Below are 17,061 nucleotides of genomic sequence, written 5' to 3' on the forward strand. Positions count from 1 at the left end.
ATCCAAAGGTTACCTGATGAATTGAGTGGCAGAAGTACAGCAACAGATGGAACAGAGCCAAGCCATTTGCTGGCAAAGCTCTAATTTTGCTGAGTCCTAAGCCTCTGACACTTGTAAATTACAAGTGAGTCATGTACCAGTCCCACCATCTGTAGAGCTGTGTTCTTCATGACTGCTTAATACCACTTGCACCGAGCTTTTCACAAGGCATGCTTAGTGCATTCCCTGCTACTATGTGCATTCATTTATTTTTTTTTTTTTTTTTGGTTTTTGGGCCACACCCGGTAACGCTCAGGGGTTACTCCTGGCTATGTGCTCAGAAGTTGCTCCTGGCTTGGGGGACCATATGGGACACCGGGGGATCGAACCGCGGTCCGTCCAAGGTTAGCGCAGGCAAGGCAGGCACTTTACCTTTAGCGCCACGTCATTTATTTTAGTCATAAGACAAATCATACATGAGTCCCTATTCTGTGATCTACTAGAAACAAGGAAAAATATTGGGCTAGCAACTAGAGAAATACTTTTTGCCCTAATGGATATTACGCACCAGTAAGAGAAACTGGTGAGAAGAAAATGTTAAGCAAGTCAGTGAAGCAAATTCATTTCTTTGATACAAACTACAGAGAGCATGGGCAAAGTATAAAGGTAAGAGGAAGTGCCTAGTAAGCACCTGATCAGACTAGATTCCTGACATCACATGGTCCCCAGAGCATTGCTAAAATCAACACTAGAAGTCCCTGAATATTTCTGGTGGGTTCCTTAGACCTTTTGAGCACTGCTTTGTAGGCTTAAAATAAAATAAAAAAAAAAACCCTACAAAGATAAAGTCTATAGCAACTATGCCATTTACTCCTTTCCATATAATGACTACAATTATGCATCCTGTTATCCAAAGGTATTTCCAACAAAACCAAATTCTTTTGACATAATCACAGGTTAGGAAGAGTAAATGAATGGTGCTGATACAGTCTATCACTGGAGTGAAAGAGAAAAGACATAGAAGGAAGAAGAAAGGAAACAGTGGAGAAGATGAGTAACAGGACTTGACAAGAAGAGAGGATAAAATTAAAGAGGGAATGATAAACATAACTGAAAATCTTATACTAAAAAACACTTTGTAAAGAGTTATATATGAAACTCTATCTGCAATAGTACTATAAACCACAGATCAAGTAACTAAAAAGGGGGAAAAATGACTTGATAGAAGCAGACTTGATAGAAGCAGACTGGGAAACAAAGGGTGAGTGGTGGCAATTGGTGGAGGTAAGTGGATACTAGTGAAGGAACCAGTGTAGAAACATGGTGTGCCTGAAACCCTATCATGAATAACATTTTTATTTCACAGTGACTATATATAAAAACAAAGCAACACTTTGTTCAATATACAGACTTATGTGGGAATACAACTGGACTCTGAATTATCAACCAGTGGTCAATTGGATCCTAATATATAGATTGCTTAAGTTCCCAACACATATGCCTTTCCTCTTGTTCAATTATTTATAAAAAAATTCTCTAAATTTTGTTCCTATTTGTGTTATATGTATTTGCACTGCTAGGGATCAAACTCAGATGCAAACCTTATGCAACCACGTGTGCAAGCACTGAGTCACATCCCTAGGCCTCGAATATATGTTTTTTCATGTTATACTTAATTTTTCAGTATATTCTCACCCAGTTACCAACCATCTAAATGGAGAAACACACACACACACACACACACACACACACTCTGAATTGGTGTTTGCTAGTAATTTCTAACTCCAGTACCATTTACAAGTAGATAGTCGCTGTGGTCCTCAAACTATGGCTCGCGGGCCACATATTTTATTTGTATCTGTTTTGTTTCTTCATTGCAAAATAAGATATATGCAGTGTGCATAAGAATTTGTTCATAAGTTTTGTTTTTACTATTGTCAGACCCTCCAATGGTCTGAGGGACAGTGAACTGGCCCCCTGTTTAAAAAGTTTGAGGACCCCTGGGAGGCATTCCTAAATTGGACAAAATACTACAACTTTTCCCCCAAGTGCCAGGCAAACAATAAAGAATTTTTTCTTAGAAAACTTCTTTTTTGCTATCATTGGGGTGCTACTGAGTCATAAATTGTAAAATATAGGCAGTCTGTCTTATTTCAATCAATATTTTCCAACCATGACTTGACCATCTCCTGAGAATTCCCTTTCACCTGGAAACCTTACCTGCATCTCTTGACAAAAGGAAGCCATTGGCCCAAAAAGAATCTGACACTGTTCATCAGCGGTGTAAGTCATTCCTGGTAACTTTGAAGGAACCATCACAGAATCAACACTCTGAGGATTTGTTCGCAGCAAGCAATTACTGGCCTTGGACCTAGCAATATACAGAGTCTTAAATGTAAAAAATTGCTGTAAATTAGCATAGCAACAGGTAAAATTATTATAGTATTGAAAACGTTCTGAGCCTAAAGAGCTAGTGAGGAGATAAGGCATTTATCATGCATGTGGCCACTATTAATCTTGGGTTGAATTACTGGCCCACCTTTTGATACCCTAAGCACTGTCAAGGGTAACTGCTGAGCACAGAGCTAGGAATAATTCCCAAGAACTACTAGGAGATCACTCCTAAAAATATTTTACTCTTTTTTTAATTTGTCTATTGCATACTTATGGAAATTATTTGATGTAAGAGAATCATTAATTTGCAATTACTGAACTTACCTCAAACACAATAGTAAGAAAAATTATTCCTCTTAAGAGAAAATAGAGGTTGATTAAGTCTCCCATAGGGATCAAACTGAGCTTATATACGTAATTCTGTGAGGCAGTTAATAAAATATCCATTTGTCAAACAAAGTAGTTCACATCCAGAAAGTAACTTACTTCATGATCATCGGTGAATGTAAGAGATTAATAGCATTCAGAGATTTAAAGAATCTATGAAAAGTTTACACAAAGCAAATGCTAAAATAAAATAAACAATTTTTGTACTTGACAGTGTAGTGCAACTTACATTTCTGAGTGACATTAAACTTTATCAGAGTTTTCACTCATGTGACAGTAGCTAATCAAAATCATGAATACCCCTTGGGAACCTCTAAACTCCCACTGAAACCCTAGAAGGATCACAATGAATGTTCCAAATAGTACCTACTCTGAACACTGTTCAACAGTGTATTTCTTTCTTTCTTTTCAAAAATAAAGTCTTTAATTGAATCACCATAAAATACACAGATACAAAATTGTTTATGTTTGAGTTTCAGTAATACATGTGTAACAAACACCCTTCACTAGTGTACATTTCCCACCACCACCTATGTCCCCAGTTTCTCTCCTGCCCTCCTGTCTACCCTCCCCACTACCTGCCTCTCTCAGGGGTATTACTTGATCTTTCAACACCTTTTTCTTGTCCATAGTAAACATTTCCAATTATCATTGTCATTGTAAGCATTTCCAACTATCATTGTAATTGTGGCCCTTTCCTTCTTTGTCCTCCTATTTGTGTGGCAAGCTTCATATCATGGATTGGTCCTCTGGTTCTTATCTTTATCGTCTTTGGTTATATCTTACCATGCTATCATTTTTTGAATATCCTACAAATCAGTCTGATCATTATGATTACTCTATGTCTATCCCTTTCCCTCTGACTTATTTCACTCAGCATAATACTCTCCATATCCATACACATATAAGCAAATTTCATGATTTCATTTTTCCTCACATATGCATAAGTATACCATAGTTTCTTTATATACTCATCTATTTTCTGTCACTTTGGGTTGCTTCCAGATTTTGGCTATCAACAGTGAGTTACATCTGCTGGTCCCTGGTTCTTGTCCACAGAAAGTTCCTTCCAGTGTGTGACAAAATTACTATCTCTTAACATAGGCTCAACTATATCACACAACATTATGATAAGTAATCATCTTTTATAAGATCTTATAAATAAAATATTTTTGCTGTGGTGGTCTTTTGTTATATTTGAGAGGGCAACACCCTCCCAAATCTCTGAGTTTACTCCTGACTTTGAACTCATTGATGAGTTCTGGCATGGCTCAAAGGACCAAATCTCTGTTGTCTAAATGCAAGGCAAGTGCCTTCCTTGTACACACTCTACAATTTACAATCAGTGGTCCTCAAACTATGGCCCGCGGGACACATATTGTATTTGTATCTGTTTTGTTTCTTCATTGCAAAATAAGATATATGCAGTGTGCATAAGAATTCGTTCATAAGTTTTGTTTTTACTATAATCAGACCCTCCAATGGGCTGAGGGACAGTGAACTGGCCCCTGTTTAAAAAGTTTGAGGACCCCTAATAAACAGTTTTGTAGTTGTATAGATTTTTTATATTTTTGACTCAGATTTCTGAAAACTATTTCACTTACTTTCAATGGTGTGCAGGTATAAAAATGTTAGAAACCACTGCTCTACACTATAAGACAAAGGAGAGAGAATGCACTGCAGACATTTCTGAGAACTGTAAACATATTTTAGAATATTTAATAATCATGTAATAGGAAAAACTGACTTGTCTAAATGGCATGGAAAATGAATAAAATATGTCAGTGTAGTAATTTGTTATTGTTATTTTTTGGCTACAACTAATAGTTCTGAATGTTATTCTGGCTCTTTGCTCAGGAACCTGCTGTTGAGGGGGTGTTGGGGATCAAGAGTCCAGGATGGCTATATGTAAGGTGAGCACCCTAGCTACTGTACTACATAACTAGGTCCTCCCTCCCTCCCCTCACCCTTCCTCCCTCCCTCCCTCCCTTCCTTCCTTCCTTCCTTCCTTCCTTCCTTCCTTCCTTCCTTCCTTCCTTCCTTCCTTCCTTCCTTCCTTCCTTCCTTCCTTCCTTCCTTCCTTCCTCCCTTCCTTCTTCCATTTTTGACCCATACTCAATAGTGTTCAGGGCCATCCTACACATTCTATTATTTAAAAATCAGAAATTGGGATAAATAATAAATAAGTCATGATCTATGTCTGGGTAGGAGCCAGATTGCAAACAATTGCCTTGATTCTTTTTTTTTGTTTTGTTTTTTAGTTTTTTTTGGTTTTTGGGCCACACCCTTTTGACGCTCAGGGGTTACTCCTGGCTATGTGCTCAGAAATCGCCCCTGGCTTGGGGGGGACCATATGGGACGCCGAGGGATCGAACCGCGGTCCATCCTATGCTAGCGCTTGCAAGGCAGACAGACACTTTACCTCTAGTGCCACCTTCCCAGCCCCTGCCTTGATTCTTAAACCATTGTTCTCAGCGACTCTGCCCTCCCTAGCTGATTAGGAAGCAAGTACACAAGCATTCACAATCAGAAGTAGGAAATGAAGTGACTCCTGTACCTGAGAAATCTTTCCAAATCTTCCTTGCTACATCGGGACCAGGAAACATCACCGAGGTTTTGTCCTTTAATCCACTCGCCAGACATGATGTGCAGACCATCGGCACATGACGGGTGGTCATTGTCATGATTAATTCCCATGCTTATTCATACATAACATAAATAAAATAAAATTATATTAAGTACAGAACATTTAAATTATTTTATAATCACAATTAAAAACAGTAAAATACCTTAAAATAACAGAAGAAAAATGTTCACAAGTAAGATTCAACGTAGCTTTCAGATCTATGTTTAGTTCTAAGTTGTTCACACCACATTACTTAGTAAAAGCCATTGACATGATATCAAAAATTATCTTTTTTACATAAAGACACATTTTATCTATGTGGAACACATGGATGTATTTAACATACAATTATACTTAGATTCTTGCTCTTGCCAGATATCCTTTTATTCAAAAAAATTGAAATCATAGGGAATAAAAATGTTAACTTTCTACTGCTTTCATCAATTTCATTAGACTATACAATGCAATTCCATTCACCAGATAACACAAGTAATCCCCAGAAGACCTTGACATTCTTAGACATCTTAATTCTTTTCTAGTGAAGTCTGAATATGTTGAAGTTTAGACTCTTCTTTGATAACCTGACATACTCAAATGAATGGACTAACAAAACCATAAAATGCAATGACTAAATTCTTCTCATTATCTTCTCTTTCCAAACTCTATTTAAATGCTATTTTTTCTTTTATTCTCTTTTTAGCTCTTAACTATACCAAATCTGCCACACAGAATCTCCCAAGTCCTACCAGGACACAAGTCCTGAGCACAAGTCAGGAATAAGCTCAGAGTATCACTGGGTATTAACCTTCCCCAAGAAAGATATTTATAAATATATTTGATAATATGTGGTCTAAATATAGTTAAAATACATTAAACACATAACTTGAACCATCTTGCTCTGCCTCACAAATTGAGGGGGAAATTGAGGGCATCAAGAGCAAACAGTTGTATGAACATTGAATAGAAAAAAAATGATCAGACTTGAACATCAATTCCAAAGCCAACTACAACAGAAAAGATATCCAATCTACAACAGGCTAGACACAGAAGGGACTACTTATACTAGCAGCCCGGGGGCAAAGGAGAGGCGATATGGGATGCATGCCGGGAATAGGGGTGGAGGGAGGACAGCATTTGTGGTGGGAATGCCCCTGATTCAATGTCACTAGTACGTGAAATACTACTGTGAATGATTTGTAATCCACTTTGGTTAAAATAAAAAAATATTAATTAAAAAATACATTATAAGTATTACTTTTCACTTCTAGAGTTAAAAAGTTTAACAAGATGGCAAATCATATTTCTCTTTCCTAGACTGATGACTTTATATAGAATAATTAATGTGTATACATGTCCCATACACATATTAGCAGAAAAACATATAGAAAATACCAATATAAATAGTTTCTTTTAAAACAAAGAGGACAAGGGACAACAGACAGAAATTTGGGGAGGGGGCAGTTTATTATGGGGAATGTTGAATGAGAATGAAATATTTTAGAGTCAGAAATAAATTTTAATGGTCTCTCCCTTTCCATACTCATGTAACCAGAGGTTAAAGAATAAAAATGTAAAACATACCTATTTTCTCATGTTTAACATATCCTTTCCCAACTGATAGGCTGTGCCAATTATGTGAATATACAAAATGTTGGGCACCACTTTTAAAATTTAGTGGAAGCCCATAATCTCATTTTTTGTAGAGACACTTAAAGAACTTCGGTAAGAGATACATATTGCCAAAGATCATTTTTGCTGTCTTTGATGAAAATGTCATCTTAAAGAAAAAAACATTAAAGAATAATAGCAAGAATTTTGAACTTTAAACTAAGAATTTATAATTATAGTGCCAATTTACAGATTAAGAGACACCTTCCTGCATTTATCTACAGCTGCATAGTTCTCACACAGGCATTTCCAATAGCACTACCTCACTTGGTTAGAGCATATCTGGGTGATCTGTTAGTTTCTAATAGTTAGACCAACAGACTTTTGACATGTAAAACATGCTCAATTTTTCATCTGTAGTGAAGTTTTCAAAATGTTTATTTTTGAGGGGCAGCTGGTGTTTTTCAAAAACAATAAAACCTACTAAATCATGTGTCCATTTGAGAAAGAATGCAAATCCTTGTAAGAGTTAGCAAAGTTGGACATCTCTTCTAAGAAGAGTAATACCATATTCTATGGTTGGGAAAATTACTTTTCATCCAGAGAGGATAATATTTTTTTTCTGGGATCTTGATTGTCATGTAACAAACTTGCCAAAATTATGGAGAGATGTGGCAATTCAAATATTGTTTACTTTTAAGGAACTGAAAACAGCATTACTAAATTGAGTCAAGCATTTTATTTTCTTACTGTACATCTGGTATATTGGGAGATGCTTCTTGGTCCTGATTATGCAGATTTGAAATAAACAAATAATTGTGAACTTTAATCTGTGCCAATTACTATATTAGTCACTTATAAGGATGATATCATTTGTGCTCCCAATATCCTCATCATGTTTCTATCATTGTGACTTTTATTTTATAGGAGAGGACGGTACAAAAGTAAATAGAAGAGCTGTAATTTAGAGCCAATCCCTTTGATATCAGATAAATAAATAACTATGAAACAACCGAACTACAATGCTTTTCTTTCTGGATCAAAGCCCTACACTACACACTTAATTGGTTGTTTTCTGAATGATTTTAAATGCCTCCTATCCATTAGGGAAAATGTAACCTTACAGGTAGAGTTTAAATGAAGTTGCAAACCTTGCATGGATAAAATTCTCAAATACATTAGCAACACCTCTCCTCACTCTACAATGAAACATCATTTTAATAATCTCAGTTTAATTTCATTTTGACAAAGAGCCTTGGGCAAATAAACTCTCCACTAACATTGCACATCGTTGTCAAGTCAACTGAAAAATATTTTTATCATATAAAACTTCTCAGCTTGTTTAAGACTCCCTGCCAGGAAGTTTGGTGATATCCCGTGTAAAGCTGGAGCAAGAGCTGGATTTAGAAGATGGTCCCTTTTGATATTTAAAGAGTTAGAGAAAAGAACATGACAAAATGTATTCACATTTTGGGGACAATTTGAAAAGACTCAGATTTGTAAATGATACTTGAAATTACCACATATTTTGGTGCTGAATTTATTTAACAATTTGATATGACTTATCACTAGAAGCCATATATCCTATGGAAAATTAGTTTTTGAAAATAGTCAGAATGCTTAGCTGAAGTAGAGCCTATGTATACAGTATGACAATTCTACACAATCAAGAGACTCTAATTTCATGTGATTTTACTGCCATCTGCTCCATGCTCATAGGAAAAAATCTGGCATTAACTAACAGGCATGAGAGGTTTCATTGATTCACTTGATCTTTATTTTAGGACCGTATTTGGCAGTGTGTAGGAGACCAGAGAATCCTGAGGATAGAACATGATTCTCACATACAAAGTATAAGCTCCAGCCCTTTTAATTACCTCCCCTCTTTCTATCACTTTTTATGGTCTACACTATTAACATCATTCCAGTCTGCAGAAAATAATTCGATAGCTCTATTAGCAAGTTAAAAAGAATGTAAAGCAAGTCATCAACAACGTTGAAAAAATTTTAAAAAATTGGGTTCAGTAATTATAGAAGTTAGAGAACATGCCTAACATGTGTCTCTAACCCATGTTTAATTTATGGCACCACATGTCTTTAACCCATGTTTAATTTATGGCACCACATGCTTCCCTGAGCACATCCAAGGGTAGTCCTGAAAGCTCTCAGCACTGTTCAGGTGATGGGGGTGTCTCTAGCATTATAGGGCCTCAGCGACAATACATCCTCAGGCCCTTGCATTGAAATGCTGACTCAATTGATTGATAAGCATTAGAGACTTACTGAGCAGTGCTCAGGCATCCCCAGTATAATAATAATAATAATAATAACAACAACAACAACAACATCAATAAGTAAGATTAGATCTTAATTAATGGTGTGGCTTAAAACTAAAAAAGGAAATATGCTATGTCATATTACATCAATTTTTTTAAAAGAGAGATTAATCCAAGATAAAATAAAAATTCCTCTGCTCTCACTGTGCTTCATAGAACAGATTGAGGGAATTTTCCAACAAACACTTGAACTGGAGTCATAAAATGAATCAGATGTGGTTCTTATCTCAGAGTTTATTATCTCTTGAGGATAAAATAATCTTTCCCTGCTCTCTTCTAGCTAATGGATGCTGTACTCCTACTTTTATTCCCCACACTCATTTCTGACACTCTACCACCCAGTCCTCCCTTTCTTGCACTACTCTATTTTCTCAAAATGAGAACTGCCTTTTCCATTTTTGAATAGTCGATAAATGAAACTGAGCTCTCTCCCTTAATTTGTCATTTATAGGTGATGCATCTAGCAATGGTGGGGGTTGATAAATGGAGTATATGCACTTCTGAGGAACAAACTCAGAGCCTTTCCTGCTTTACTTCATGAAATTGTGCCGTTAGCATTTTGATTTTCTTATGAATATACTCCTGCCAAACAATTAGTTTCTTTAGCAAAATCATTTAATTTCCATGGCAAGTTGATATTAAAGTTATAGATAATGAATCCATATGTACATCAGAATCAAAATTCCAATTATGGTAAACTGGTGAAAATGTAGAGTCCCTAGTTAACATTTAGAAATATAGTCTAAAAAATCTTTTTTTTTTACTCATATTCCATTTAGGTGTTTCTACTCTCAAAATGCCGTGTTATCTACAGAATAAATTCCCAACATTTTAGTCTCCTTTACAAATGATCTATAATTTAATATTTTAAATTTAATTTTTGTTAGACCAGCTCATTTCATTTATACTTAGTGCTCAGGTGTGGTATTAACTAGAAGGCATTCCCACTCTGTATATGCCTTGTTATTCATTGGTTGGAACATCTTTGAATACCTTTGAGTATCTTTGAATATCTTTGAGTACCAATGACTGGTGTTTACACCACTTAATATCCACCTCTGGGTGAGTGTGATTCTTCCTAATAAATACCCTGGGTCTCAAAAATATTTTCTCTGTGTTTCCTAACTCTTCCCACTGAGTTGCGCTCTTCTTAGTGCGAAAGGTTTACATGTTGGAATTCTTCACTCGTTTCACCCTCTTTAGTTGTGGATTATTTTCTGCATCAATGCCTGTTTCCAGCCTGTGTCTCTCCATTGTGCTGGTTTTGGATCTTGAGGCCTGATTTAAGACTCAGGGATTATTCTGGTGGGAGTAGGAGGACAGACAATAAAGCACGCTGAAGATTGAACCTAGACCAGCCACTTATAATGCAAGTACCATAACCCATTGCATTATCACTTCAAGCCATGCTTTAATATCCTTTTGTATCATTTACTCCTCTAAAAATTTCTCCCAGTTTATCTCTTTCCTTAAAAATTTAAGATCTGGGTCAGAGATAGGGTGTTTGCCTCACATGCAGCCAACCCAGGATGGACCCTGGTTCAAATCCTGGTATACTATATGGTCCCCCATGCCTGCCAGGAGTGATTTCTGAGTGCAGAGCCAGGGGTAATGACTGAGCGCCAAGGAATGTAACACAGAAACCAATTAAAAAAAGAAATTTAAGATACTTTCTTTTCACAGTGAATCCCAACAAATTCAAGCAAATGCTCCATAGCTTCTGTGTCCATTGACTACATGGCAATTAAGATCTATCTCTCCTTCTGATAATGTTAAGCAATACCTATCAACTATTAATATCCAAAATTTAACGAGTCAGAAAACAAAACGTTACTATATTATTTGTTTAATTTCCTGACCTAGCTCAAAGATAAGCATCTCATAGGATCATAGGCAGACTACATATTCCTGTAAGTATAGAGAAGGTTGAAAGTAATGTAGCCTCTTACTGACTTAAGAAAATCTTAAAACCAAATAAAAAGTCTATAGAAAAATTGTATGCCTTACTCTAGAAATAATTTTGCCAAGATATGTTATAGAAAGGCAAATAGAAAGCCAAAACTTACAAGGTCATTTGTTAGCTGGGAATTTTTCCCCTCTACACGTACTTGCTGTCATCTAAACATGCATTTGGAGATAATCTAGTTGCCACATCTGTCATGTTAGGATTATTAACTTGGACAAACTACTTATGACTCTAACTGGTATCATTGTCTCAATAAAGTTTTGAATACAAAAACTCTATTAGTGGTCTCCAACAATCTCTACAATAAGAAAACTTTCCACCAATTCAATAAGAGTCAAGAAGAAAATAAAATCATTCCTTGATATCAAAACAAAAGTTGAAAGCGTCTTCTTTTACATGAAAACATTCACTAGAAGAACTCTATTACTTCCAGTGATGACTATGAGTCATTTGCTCTGTATTAGGTGTCAACCATTGGGTCATGCAATGAGAGCATCACTTAACAATAAACCTTGAAAGGAAAAATTATCCATAGTTTAGAGATGATGATAATTACAACGGACACATTTCCTAAAGCACTTTCTGCAAGGAGCTGGCAGGACAAAAATTTGAGTTGCAGTCTCTGTATCCCTAGAAATATGTCTTGTTTAGGTATATTGCTATCTGCCAATAGAGACATTTCTAACCTTAGTAAGGGATTTTGTGTTAGAGAAAATATGACTTATTTCCAACTACTTGAAATGTCAATATTATTATTTAATTTTAGGTGTGTATAAAGAGTACTCATTTGCATGTATGTATAGCTTTAACTGTGATAAACTAATTGCTAAACACATTAGTTATTATTATTTAAATTTGAGAATATTCTAGTTTTCTTGATTGCTTCTTTTATCTAGGAGTTTTTCAGAAGTATTCTTGTAAATTAATTTTGTCACTACTTATCTACCTTACTTGTACTGTGAACAGAAATATACATCTACATATTAATTTCTGAGGCATATGTATAGGTAGATACAGAATTAAGCAACATAGTGCCATGCTTTGTAGGAATAATGTATGTTTTAATAGACTGGACAGTCTTTACTTATTTCCAGATAATAAGGGAAGGGTAGTAAGCATTGGCTTTCATCTACCAAAATGTATGAAACCATAAGGTTGCTTCATTAAATATCAAGACTTTGTTGTCTGGAAGAGAGAAAAAAAGATTTTTTTCTGTCTAGTATATGAAAATTTCTCATTCTTATTCTTCACCTTGGTTATATAATTTGTAAAAATCCTTTTTAGGGAATTTTTATTATTTATATAGAGAATAAGAGATCCCAATGTCTCCTCAACTCTTTTCATTTTAAACCTTAACTTCAATTTTAATGTTGGATTTTAAAATGAAAATAATCAAGAAGACTGTATTCACTCTCACTGAATTTTTTTGAGCTCTTCTATAGAGTTCGTGAGGTTTCCTATTCGATGGCTTCAGAAACATTTATCTTCACTTGATAGATTTCTGAGTATTTACTATTTTCCAGGTATGCCAGTACCTAATTCTAGTACTGGATTAGGACATTGAACTAAGGAAAAGCGATTTGTTATATAGATGCAGAAAAAGAATTCTAGACAGAAGAGTCAGAATTTTCAAAGTTTTTATAGATAATATTGAGAGGCATAGGAAAATCAGCTGAGATGTGTTTATGTAGACATATTTTAAACATGCTATTAGCAAGGGCTCATTGAAGAAGTTAATTGAATAGAGACCTTAAAAAGAATGAAGACCATCATTTGGAAAACATGCCATCTAGAATGAAAAGCAAGCATGAGATCTTTGTTTGCTTCATGTGGTAGCGTCACTGATAAGAGACATAGATACATCCAGAATTTTGTTAGCAGAGACTGGTATGCAGCAGAGAAGGCTAGACAGAGTCCCATGTCACTGTGTGGGTTGGGTATTTTACTAGTGAAATGGAGAACTCATGTAAGCTTTTGAACAAATAGTAAAAGAAATTAATTTTTCATTTGATTTTGGCCACACACAGTGATGCTCAGGGGTTACTCCTGGCTATGTGCTCAGAAATCACTCCTGGCTTGGGAGACCATATGGGATGCTGGGGGATCCAACCACGGTCCTTCCTAGGCTAGTGCATGCAAGGTGCCTTACAGCTTACGCCACTGCTCTGGCTCCAAGAAATTGACTTTATTTAAAAAAAATCTGCCTGAATCGAGTTGAGAATAGACTAGAGAAGGAAAACAATAGAAATGATGATCTTTAAAAGGTTCCTATAATAATATAAATAAAATATGATCATAACTTTGTTCACAGTGGTAGCAGATAAAAATTAAGTGGTAGCATTATTAAGAAGTAGTAAGTTTCCACATATAAAATAATTGTCAACTGGTGATGAATGAATGTACAGAAAAAGAGATTACTCAAGGATAACTGCATGGTCTTGGAATAGAAGATCATGAAATTCCATTTAAATAGAAGGTCAAAGCTTCCATTTGCTGTGATAGGTAAATGTCAAGAGTGACCAATTCTAGGATGTGATGGGTTATTTCTTTTTTTTAAATTTTATTTAAGCCTACAGCACCCGTTATTCCCAGGTGGTCTCCCATCCAAGTACTAACCAGGCCCGATCCTGCTTAGTTCCGAGATTAGACGAGATCGGGTGTGTTCAGGGTGGTATGGCCATAGACGTGAATTATTTCTTAAAGAGCATAGTGGAATAAAATCTCACTTTATGTGGTCCTGGATATATTAAAAACAACAATAAAAACCAGGAGATTGGAAACCTAATAAAGAAGGGAAGGTGCTTGCCTTGCATGCTGTTGACCCCAATTTGATTTCCAGTATTGCATATTATTCCCCAAGTACCATTTGGACTTATCTCCGAGCATAGAAACGAGAGTAAGCTCTGAGCAATGCCATATGTGACCCTAAAACTAAAACAAAGCAATTGAAAAAAAAAAGCATTTTGAGACCAGAGAGATAACTCAATGAATGAGAACATATACATTGCATGCAGTAGGCCCAGATTCAATCCCTGGCATGTTACAGTTCCCCAATTTCCATAGAAGAGATTCCTGAAAAACACAGAGTGTGGTCTCCTACTAAAAACAGTTATTTCCAGAACAATATGAAAACTTGTATTATCATCATAACATAACTTTATATGATAATTTACTAACATTCCAAATGCCAGAATGTTAAACAATTAAATACCTCCTATATTTTCTCTAACAAATTTTAATGGATATTCTCTGTATTAAATTTTTCCATTAAGAAAGTGCTTTTTTTGTGGGTTTTTGGGCCACACATGGCATTGTCCAGGCAGTGCTCTGGTTCTGCACTTATGGTGGACTCAAGAGACTATAAGGGGTGTCAAGGATTCATTCTGGGCTGAACACCTGCAGGGCAAGCACCCTCCCCTCTGTACTATCATGCTAGTCCCAAGAAAGTACTTTATTAAAATATTCCAAGGACTGGAGAAAGAATACAGGAACTAAGATGTAATGCTTTAAACATAGACAACCCCAGTTCAATCCCTGGCATATCATAATTCCCTGGAGCATCACAGGGTGAAACCCTGAGCTTCTCTATGGCCATAATTAATCTCCAACACCACAGATCCTAAGAGGCACCGAATTCTTGGGTCCTCTCATTGAACCAGAACTGTAGTTTGTAGGTAAGGGATGCTGTGAATCTCCTCCCGCCCCTCCTGAACATTTAACTTCACGAAAATTAAAAACAAAATATTCAATTATTTTACAATACTAAATACATAATAAGCACTAGCAAATATATTAGGAATCCCATGATAATCAAAAATAGGCATGGTTCATTTTCTTTTGGAGCATAAAGTCTGTGAAATCCATCTCCACTGGAAGAAGGAACTTTTTTAAAAAGCTGGGTAGAAGGACTGTTACTTAACACCCTTCCCCAATTTCCTGTCAATGTTACCTGGATGGGAGAGGTATGTGGTTGGTAACAAGGGGGTTGCCTCAGGGGGAGAGGAGAGCGAAGTAGCAGGTAGTGAAGAGAGACAGGTTGGGCCGATGTAGAGAGGTGGTTTAGCTTAGAAGCCATGTGAGATATGCACATGGTGGTTAGAGCCTTAATAAAGCTCCTAACTTCATCTGTCTGCTGTGGGTCATTTCCTCACCATTACCTTGATATCTACAAACCTTCCAGGCCAAAAGGGCTGCAGGCACCAGGCGAGACCTAGAAAGGTCTCATTCATCCATCCATCCTCCAAACTCCTGGACAACTAGGACTTTATAATTAATATTTGATACAACATGGTAGTAAAACATTATATGTTTACAACTTAACTATAAATAACTTTGTAAATTGCATTGCTTTAAATAAAAAAGGGGAAAAGTGGGACCCGTGCTGAGAATGACAGTAAATGAAACATGAGGTATGGCTGAATAGAGGCAACCCAGAAATAAGCTGAGTTAAAAACCTAAAACTAAGTTAGCTAGAAGTCATCTTCAATATTTCAAGAACAGCATAGAAATGAATAACATGGACTTTAGATTTGAACAGGCTTGGCTTTCAACAACTACTTGATTTGTGTGAGCTTTTGGCAATCATTATCTCTAAAATAATATTATTGCCTTTCTTCTCTCTGTATGTGAGCTGAAGCTCAAAGTGGTAAGCCAGGGCACAATTTTATTACTCATTTGAGCTCCAAATTTAGAAAAGTCACAGAAATATGTCTAGGATTATGCTATTAAAAATCATCATTAAAAGATTTTGGTGACCCTATTAATTTCAGTTTCTGCTTTTAATGTGGTGATAGCTATACTTAATTCCAGATACTGTGAACTTAGAATCTTGAATATATTTGAATGTCAATTAATAAGATATTTTTATATTGAAAAAGCTTCCATCATACCTGATAAAGATGAAATTTTGAAAATTCAAAAATATGTTGACAGTCTATTTTTATAATTTACCAATAGTCCCACTGACACACTTGAAAAAATCAAAAAGAAGCTACAATTTTAGATAATTACATCAAATTTAAGCCTAAACTTTTAGAAAAACTAAATGTCACTCAAATTTAATGACAGATCATATTATTTGAAGTAGAGCTTATTCTTACACAAGCTTTTTTGAATATTCTTTGGGGAAGATATAAATTTCAATTATTTTTTTGTAATATTAAAAGATTTTACGCTTAGATTTTATTAGGCTAGTATATAACACTAAAAAAAGTAAGTCAAATGAAGAGTTAACTCTGCAAGTTTGGGTGGCCTCTGGCCCTTACATTTCAAAGAATGGTTTGTTCTTAGACTGGCTTCTGGGAGGTAACCTCAGATACCCTGCCTGATAAGAACATTTACTGGTGGGGAGAGACTGTTTGTGTGAACAGATAATTTATGGTGGTGTGCTGTGGGCAGCTTGATCTCCATAGCGGGAGAGCCTGAAAAGGTGTGCCAAGAAGTGCTAGTTATGTCTACCTAATCAGACTCCAGGAAAAACTCTGGAGACCAAGGTTCAGGTTACAAAATTATTCTCTGGTTACAAAATTGTTTACTATAATTATTAGGGGGAAGAGAGCAATGGGAAGGTATTGCTGGGAACCTGCACTTAGCACCCCTGCTGATTGTAATCTCTGTCCTTTCAAGTAATAAAATACAGTTATGAGTAAAAAAAAAAAGGTTTACTGAGTTTTTTGATTGCTACAATCATAGGACCTGTGGGTCATCTTGGAACATTCTTCCCAAACAAGCTACTTTAACTCCAGTTACCATACTGATATACATTA

At 35.8% G+C, this 17,061-nt stretch overlaps 1 protein-coding gene and 1 pseudogene across 1 annotated transcript in view; both read right to left on the reverse strand.

Annotated features, from left to right (window-relative positions):
• The window catches only part of ADAMTS19 (ADAM metallopeptidase with thrombospondin type 1 motif 19), a 272,346-nt gene that overhangs the window by 129,233 nt on the left and 126,052 nt on the right, over positions 1 to 17,061 (reverse strand). Inside the window, exons 9-10 of the mRNA XM_049787377.1 lie at positions 5,318 to 5,458; positions 2,200 to 2,350 (exon numbers count right to left, since the gene is read on the reverse strand). Coding sequence (XP_049643334.1) covers positions 2,200 to 2,350; positions 5,318 to 5,458 — 292 coding nt within the window. The remainder of the gene's footprint in view (positions 1 to 2,199; positions 2,351 to 5,317; positions 5,459 to 17,061) is intronic.
• LOC126028965 (uncharacterized) lies at positions 13,864 to 13,981 on the reverse strand (annotated as a pseudogene).

Source organism: Suncus etruscus, chromosome 14, assembly GCF_024139225.1.
Source record: "Suncus etruscus isolate mSunEtr1 chromosome 14, mSunEtr1.pri.cur, whole genome shotgun sequence".
In the NCBI taxonomy this organism is placed as follows: domain Eukaryota; kingdom Metazoa; phylum Chordata; class Mammalia; order Eulipotyphla; family Soricidae; genus Suncus; species Suncus etruscus.